The 8328-nt window shown below is 33.3% G+C and overlaps 1 protein-coding gene across 1 annotated transcript; it reads right to left on the bottom strand.

The window, feature by feature from the left end:
- Positions 1-1300: 1300 nt before the first annotated feature.
- On the bottom strand, positions 1301-3126 carry LOAG_09730 (cuticle collagen 13). Its single transcript, XM_003145257.2, has 3 exons — positions 2897-3126; positions 2309-2558; positions 1301-2108 (listed from the first exon to the last, which is right to left on the bottom strand). Exons 1-3 carry the CDS (start codon positions 3110-3112, stop codon positions 1585-1587), a joined length of 990 nt encoding a protein of 329 aa, XP_003145305.1. The 5' UTR covers positions 3113-3126; the 3' UTR covers positions 1301-1584.
- Positions 3127-8328: the final 5202 nt, after the last annotated feature.

Raw genomic sequence — 8328 nt, 5'->3', positions numbered from 1 at the left:
TCTAGTAGACCTTTCACAATGTTGCACACTGATTCGTAACTTGGTTGTAAGAACTGGAAGTCTACCTTATCTCAAAATCGAAAACTTGTTTTTATGTCCCTTCTCATTCTCATTTCTCCTCCAAGCCATCCGTAGGCATTTCATTCTTTCGACTCTTCTTTGGTGATTGATAACTGCCAATATTTTAGCTGAAAGTTAGAGACATAAAATTTCAAAAACAATTTCTGCTTCATTAAATCGGTAGGCAGTTAATCTTACAAGAAAAAGCCGGGATATTCAAAATCTGCTTCCTCTCGGACTTTTTTTTTGTCTTCTTGATGTAAAAAACGATTTTAAATTTACAGAATTTCATTTTTCAAAAAGCACTTTTTTGGGAAAAATTTTCCATTTAACATGTTTTATTGATACTAAAAAATGAGTTCAGAAGAAGAGGCAAGGTTAGCCGATGAAAAGCTAATCTATTGTTTTGAAATACGGAAAAAAAGAAAAGTAACCGATTTTTATCTATAACAGAATTCGATTTGTTCTATTCAGAAATTTCGAAGTTACGATTTACTGTATAGACCACAAAATTTTTTAATTTTCGCTTAAAAATTTAAGAAATTGTGAGTTGCGAGTTTTTTCTTAAGTTTCACCAATTTGAATGTCAAGCAGTTCCAAATGAAAATTCTTATCGTTTCAGACCTTTGCAAAGAACGACTGCAAAGTGCTTGGGAAGCGACAACCAAAAATGCAATGCTCCCATAGAATTTTTCCAAAATGATGCAATTGAATATGTTTCAAAATTTCAAAATGCTTGAGATTTATGAGTCTGCAGAACATAAGTGCAAAGGCGGAAAGTCAGTTTGCAGCGTTAAATAAGCCTCAACCAACAGTAGGCCACTTACCCATGGATTACTGAATTAAAGCATCAAATGACTGAAAATTCCCTTTGCTCGCCACGTAAAAGACTTGCAATGTCAAAATGCAAAATGAATTGCCAAACAACTGTTTATTGGCTATGATTTTATAATTAATTTACGAAAAAATCATCCAAAACAGGTTTTATAATTAATTTAGGAGAAAATTATCTGAAATAAAAATTATATCAAAGAGGTCTCAAATTTACATCAGCTCCATCTTTTTTCAAAAATAAAAGCAAAGCTACTCTGATAAATCATTTCATTTTTTTACATCAAAGAATATCGGGGAGCAAAAAAGTAGAAATATTTCGCAGAAGGGGAAAATTGAACAGATGAGAGTAATATTTGAGGAATAATTCTTTTTTCATAAAATTAAATACTTAATATGATGGAATTTAGCAAATTAAGGTAGAGACCGACCCATAAAATATATTTTACATCGTTTCTGGACAATCGTTAAGAAAATTTTGTGATAGCTTTCTGAACACTTGCAAGAATTATGGCGTTCTGCACAATTGAGCAATATCGGTTGACAACTTTATTCGAAATGCCTTGCTCAAATAAAACAAACTAAATCATTTAGAACTTTAAAGTTTTCCATCAGTCTTAAATCCAAGAAAGTTCTCGTTGTTTCCAAAACGATAAAAGGCGGCCATATTTAGTCAGCAATTTGCAGGAGATTTTAATATCCAGGTGCCGTGCGTGGTGGTGCACAGTGGTCGCATGAACCGGCACTGCCACCAACTCCCATTTCACCGGGTTCTCCAGGTGCTCCGGGATTTCCTGGAGCGCCAACAGGTCCTGCATCTCCAGGCAACCCAGGAGGTCCAGAGATTGCACTTCCTGGTGAACCAGGCAGTCCTGGTGATCCTGCTGGTCCCACCGGTCCTACTGGTCCTGGCGGGCCAACACCTTCAGATGTCTCTGTAAATTGGCCGGGTAAGCCGGGTGGTCCAGGTGGCCCCATTTCACCCAATGCTCCAGGTGGTCCTTGTGGTCCGGGTGGACCCGGTGGTCCAGGTAGCGGAGCTTCTCCATCTTTGCCTGGTGCGCCAGCCTGTCCAGGTAATCCTTTGGGTCCAACTGCACCCGGAGGTCCTGGTGGTCCTACGGGACAATCGAAGCAGACGTCTTCGGGTTTCGGTACAGCATCTGGCGGAGCGTCCTTTCCTGGGATGCCGTCCTTACCTGGTGCTCCATCAGCGCCTAAAAATAACCTCGAAATAACACAACTGCCTTTCAATTATAGTTTCAAAGTCACAGAGATCTGAAGGAACTGCTAAGTTGTATCTTTCAACCATGTGTAGCTAAAATGGATGGTTTTTGACACATAAGACAGGATGGAGCTTGAGATTTATATGAAATACTCTTTTTCTTGCCAATTTTAGAAACCACTGATGACGTACCTTTTTCACCATCTTTTCCTGGAGGCCCGGGAGGTCCTATATTTCCAACTCCGCAACTGCAGCACTGGTCTTCCCCTTGCGAAGTATGTGATGGGGTTTTAACATCAGCATCGGACGGTAAATATCCGGCAGCACCACTTGAATAAGTGCCTGTACCACGTGCTCGAGCTGATATTTGTCCTGTTCTTCCTGCATTACGATGGCGTACTTCCCGTTTCAGTCTTCCTTCTAAACCAGTAGCTTCTTCAATCTAAAACAAAGATTATTTTTTTGACTTTATGAATTTCCTAATAATCAGAGGACAAAGAAGTAAAAGACATAAATTAATTTTGTTAAAAATTAAAATATGGGGTGATTGTTCGTATGATTAGAAGAAACCATTTCTATTTGACACAAATGATTTGATTTTAAATTAATATAATTATTTAGTATCTGATTTCTAATTTAGAAAAACTCCACAAAACCACACAAAAAGTATTTCATTTCCAGCACTTATATGTTGCTACGCAATTGAATCAGAATCATTAATGACGCAAAAATCATGACACAGATTTCTTTAAACGACTTGAAAAAGAAATTATGAAGTACGATTCGATATTCATCCCATAGCCCATCGGTCCTATACTTGCAAAATTCGAGTTCTCCTTCCAATGATGATTGCACATGCTGCACATAATTGTACAGCATAGGTACGGCAACAATTGCTGTCAATGTCGCAACAGTTGAAATTGCGATCCCAAAGAATGCTGAACGCCGTAGTCCATCTGCTTCTACTTTTTTCAACTCTTCATATTCGATTCCCATTCTGTGCTGAAAATATTTGTAATTCTAATATTTAAGAAATATTTTGCAATAACACTCATCAACGAATTTGAATTTTCAATGAAATAAAACTTGACTGTTTTAAGTGTTTTCTTCAATAAAATGAAATTTTGAATTCGGCATTAGCTTAGCAATTATCGATGGTGTAATGTATAAATGATTTGTTTAGCACGGAATCAAAAATATTTGAGTAAAGAAACTTTAGTTTTTGCTTCTTTTCCATCTTTCATCTAAGTTTCATTTCTACTTTCTGCCAAGCAAAAAGTGCATGCTATTAATGTTTTAATTAGAAAGCTAATATAAGCAAAATACAAATTTTAACTTGACTTTAAGTGTAATAACTTGAAAAGTTAAATATTGGTACCAATTCAAAAAAAAAAAACTTCTTACATAGCAATGGCAATATACACTGTATATTTTCATTTACTCAATAAATTTTCTTGCAAAATTAATTTTGAGAATATATTTCAAAAAAAAGTTACAAACCTGGGAATAACAAAACTATTATTAATTTCTGAATCTATTATTAACTGTCATTTATGGTTGCTACGAGCACTCAGAAATTACCGGAAAAAATAAAAAGGAAGGAGAGGCGAATAGAATGAAGTTAACTTCGAGTTAAGTTGTTTGGTAAAAGAGTTTTAATGAACTAACTTTCCAAAACAAATGAAAAAAATAGTAGATTCATTGGGTAGCAGTAAACAACATCATCAGTTGGTATTAATGCACAAAAAACTACCGAAAACAAGTTTCAATAGACCTCTTCTTAATTTCTCCACCTCATAAGAAAAAAATCCATCAGAGCATTCCCGTTATGAAATCGCTCATGTTTGTCTTGTCTGTCCATCTGTTTCCATCAAGAAACATTGGTATGACAAACAATATTTGGAGCAGATGGACTACGGTCAATATTACAGTTACAAGATCGTAAGACGTTTCATAAGAGATATCATTAATTTACTTCTGCTAAAGATTCCATCTTTTTTGCCAGATTTAAAAATTGTTCAATAAAAAGTGCTATTTACAGCTGAGGTACAATCTAACGCCAGATAATTATGTAAGTTGAATCACTATGTTTCATTCGTCGATGTAAACTACTTTGTTAAGTTCTCATCAACAGCATGGTGCATTATTCCACGTAGGGTTCCTAATTTAATAACGACCTAAATTTATGGCATACCTTAATAACAAAATTATTTCTTACGAATGTTGGGCTAGGTAAATTATTCTGATCTACTTCAATTTATAATAAAAATTTAAAATACAGACTTTTGCTATTGGATATTTTACAATCAATTTGTTTACTAAAACTTTGTCATGCTTATCTTCCAGTGCTTGCTTAGCTTATACATGAACCCCTTGCGGAAGTAGAAATAATTAGAAAAAAGGTTAAGTTATAAAACAATTGCACGTAAAAATCTCTCTGTTTTCGAAGCTAAAAAATTATTTTTATTTTTATTTGCAACAGAAATCTCTGTTTAGTGCATTCAGTTCGAATCATTCAGAGATTCAATTCATTAAGGCATCCTGCAGAACATAATGAGGATGAGATAGTACTTTTATGTCTTTGCTGATTAAAAAAGAAAAGCGGAACAATCACAAATATTTAGTAAAGAGAGAAATATTTAGTTTTACTGAAAGAAGTACATCTTGTAAAATGGTTAAATTAATTTGCTTCTTTTATGATTAAAAACAATTAAGTTTCAATTGTGGCAAATTGTTTAAATGCATAGGAAATTGGCGCCCATTTATGCATTTAAGGAAGTCAAATTGTAATTAATAATAATATTCAGGCAATTGGTGGTGGAAATGAATTAACTTCTGACAGTTCACGAATTCTGAGTTCGGAAAGTGGGAAGAAATAAGTAAATTAACTCAATGTAATGAAAAACTTTGAAATCCAAAACTTCCGGGACGAATAAAAAAAAATCTCTCCTGTCCTAAAAACATCTAACGAGAAGTAGAATGGTGCGGGAAATCAAGAATTGGACCACAAGGTTCAATAAAATCTGTTGATTTGAAAACAAACTTTAATAGAACTGCTAATGTATTGGTTTATCAAACATTAATAAGAACAACCCTTTCCCCCCTGTTTTCTATTTATCACGCCGCCGTCTTCGGGGGCACTGGTTGAGAATCACTATTATAAAGATCACGACATACATTAAGCTTATGCTAATTGTAAACTAAACGATAAGTAAATGGAAAAGTTAAAATCAAAGATTACTTATCAGCAAGATTAATCTATACAGCAAGATAGAATAATAAGAAGACTGCTCTGATATAAGACAAATAAGATCACGGAGGCAAACAGGTAATGAGGATTTGCAAAACAATAATAAATGTAGTTCTAGTAATAACCATATCCTTAGTCCTAGCTAAAGATAAAGTGATAGCTAACAATGTTGCTACTTCTGATAGTGTTGCTATCACAAATGATATATCAGCGATGCTTTTATATACTTCACTGCACCAATTCATGTTTTTCTCTTCCTTTTTTACAATTGGTTAGATCGAAATGCTTAAAAGACCTTTTCAAAGTGCAAAGCTCTTGCCATATTCACTTTTCTGGGCGTCCCATCCATTCATTGCAAATTCAAAAACTGACAAGGGCGTGGTAAGGGCGTACCTAAGTTACATACTTCCAAAAGGTGTATTCAAAATGGGCATAGGACAGGTAATTCGATATGGAACGAATATATTCCTTAGTATCTAGACTTACCTTCCCTCTCCATGTGCAGAAAAACAGGTTCTGAATCAATTTCTATTTCTCCTACTACACTCCAAATGATTCGTTTTTTCTTTCTTTTTTCTTTCCGGAGAGAAGGCAGTTAAGAGACATGCCGACTGCAATTTTGTGGTTCACATTTAAAAAAAATAAATAAATTTTAGTATGGAAAAGAAACGAAACGATGAAAGGAAAGATAAGCAAGTCTAATCTTAAAAAGAAACGACATTTGGTGTTGCACAATGCATTACAATTAATAAATGATGACAACAGTAATTTTAAGCCAAGGGAAATTTGTAAGGAGAATTGATTATTACATAATCTTTTTTCCTTTCTCTCTTCTTGCAACAGTTTTCACTTCTGCAACCTTATTGCAATAATTTCGAAGTTCTCTGTTGCAATCAGGATGCGACAACTTTTGATGCAATTTCAGCTTGAACAGCAGCATTTTTCCTTCGTTTCCTTTTCCTTACCTCTACTCTACTGTCGTTAATCAATTCACTTACTCCTTTCACTATTAATCGCACATATCACAGCGCAAAGCACTGTTGCGCTTTCTATCTCAAAAATATCGTAACACTCTACCTGAACAACTACAGGCTGAGAAAAGAACTCAAACTAGAATGAAATAATGCCTGCTCTCAAACTCAAGATAACCAATCTAATGACGATGCATGCACAAACTTTACGATGATTGAATGTTAGCAAAAATGAGTTTACTATTCTGCAGTTCAATTTTTGATATCATTCCCATTAGAGTCAATGTGGATTTTATCAGTACTGAAAACTGTATAAATTGCTGACTAATTTACTTGAATTTACTTAATTATATACTAAAATCTACAATGTGTTGAAGTATTCATTCAGGATTTGTTTCAAGTAATTTTTGTTTTCCATTGTATTTTTATTTCATTTCGTTTTTCAATTCAGCAAATTTTTACCACTAATCCATACAACTATTTTCTTTTTGTGTGCCGACATTCGCCAGTAATCTTTTCCCGTTAATTCAATGATTTGGGTGACAATTGATTCCCATTTTCTCAACTTATACCTTTATCATTAATTGTTTTCATTTCTTGAACCCAATAACTTAACAATTATTTTTGGGAACGAACTGAAAGAAAACTATTTTAATATGTACAAATTCATTTTTGTAATTTTTTTTTGCAATTTGGGTAACAATTTCCTGTTTATTTTTCTTACTCATTCTCCTCAACTCTGAAATGAAAACATTTCATTAGGGATATTATTTGGATGAAGTATGAAGGAAGAGCAATAAAGAAATAATCGATTTACTAAGTATTTTAAGTTTCAGTTGAGTTTCTTTTTAACTATTACGTAAATGACATTATTATTTTTTTATTATTTTAGGTCCTGTCAAAACATATAGGAAGAAAGAGGTTGTTTCACTTATCAGTCTTTTCAACTTAACTTGAACACTTATATTTTACTGTTGAAACAAGAGCAATAAGTTTGAAATAGTTAATTTTTTTCAACCTTTCATTTGATACCTTATCAGGAAATACCTTTTTTCAAAAAGATAAGTGTGTCTTGTCTTTGTCCCTATTGCGGTTTTCCACTTTTCTTCACCACTTCCTTAAGCACCTAACGATTACTTTTTAAATAAAAATCTGTTTGTTACTTAATACTGTCGAAAAACTTTTAACATAATTCATTGCTCGGATTATTAGCTTAATAAAGTAATCCCAATCATACCATCAACATTAAGTGGTAAATTTTAACTTGAAGAATTGAAAACTTCAAATTTTACCGACGGAAACTTTTGGAAGAACCCAGCATGTGAAGGACTTTAACTTTGTTCAAAGTAATATAACTCTTCTATTTTCCTCACAAGATCCGATTTCAAATCTTAAAATTAAAATGAAGTTTTTTCCAACTTACTTTTCCTCACTGTGAATTACTAGCAGACTTTTCTCCCTCGTTTCATTGTTCGGCATATAGTCAACCCGTTGAGTCTTAATATCAAAGAACCATAACTGATGTTTGCTTTCTCGGAGCAATCAAGAAACGACCTTTCTGTGATCTGCTTTTGAATCTTGTTACATATTTTTATTTCAGATTTTAACACATATCTTCCTTCCTTTTTTCTCACTCTTCGGTTATCAAACGATTCTGTTGAAAGATTATGCATCAAATTTAGAAGTGATAGCAATAAATAAAAGTAACGGAAGGGTGAATAAAATTATAATGTTAGAAATAAAACAATATAAATAACAATAAGATAATTTACTTTGCTAAAAAATATATATGGGAAATGATTTAATTTTTTCACTCAATCCCGAGTAAATCTAAAGTTATTTGGTTAGATTAATATTGTCCATAAAGCAAAGTCAACACGGATAACTTTAGAGTTCTTGAATGGAACTACACATGTTGAGGAAGATACTGTAATATTGAAGTAATTCTGGAATCACTCACGATACAATTTATGGTTTAATAATAATCTACT

The sequence above is a fragment of the Loa loa genome (assembly GCF_000183805.2).
Source record: "Loa loa unplaced genomic scaffold supercont3.347, whole genome shotgun sequence".
NCBI classification, from domain to species: domain Eukaryota; kingdom Metazoa; phylum Nematoda; class Chromadorea; order Rhabditida; family Onchocercidae; genus Loa; species Loa loa.
Note: the sequence above shows the minus strand (reverse complement) of the source record. Positions and strands in the feature narration are given on the sequence as shown.

Excerpts from the sequence above, each read along its gene's own strand:
- LOAG_09730 (XM_003145257.2), bottom strand. The coding sequence starts at position 3,112 with ATGGGAATCGAATATGAAGAGTTGAAAAAAGTAGAAGCAGATGGACTA. Across the intron at positions 2,559-2,896 it reads TATGGGATGAATATCGAATC|ATTGAAGAAGCTACTGGTTT; the intron begins GTACTTCATAAT and ends TCTTTGTTTTAG. Across the intron at positions 2,109-2,308 it reads AGGAAAAGATGGTGAAAAAG|GCGCTGATGGAGCACCAGGT; the intron begins GTACGTCATCAG and ends GGTTATTTTTAG.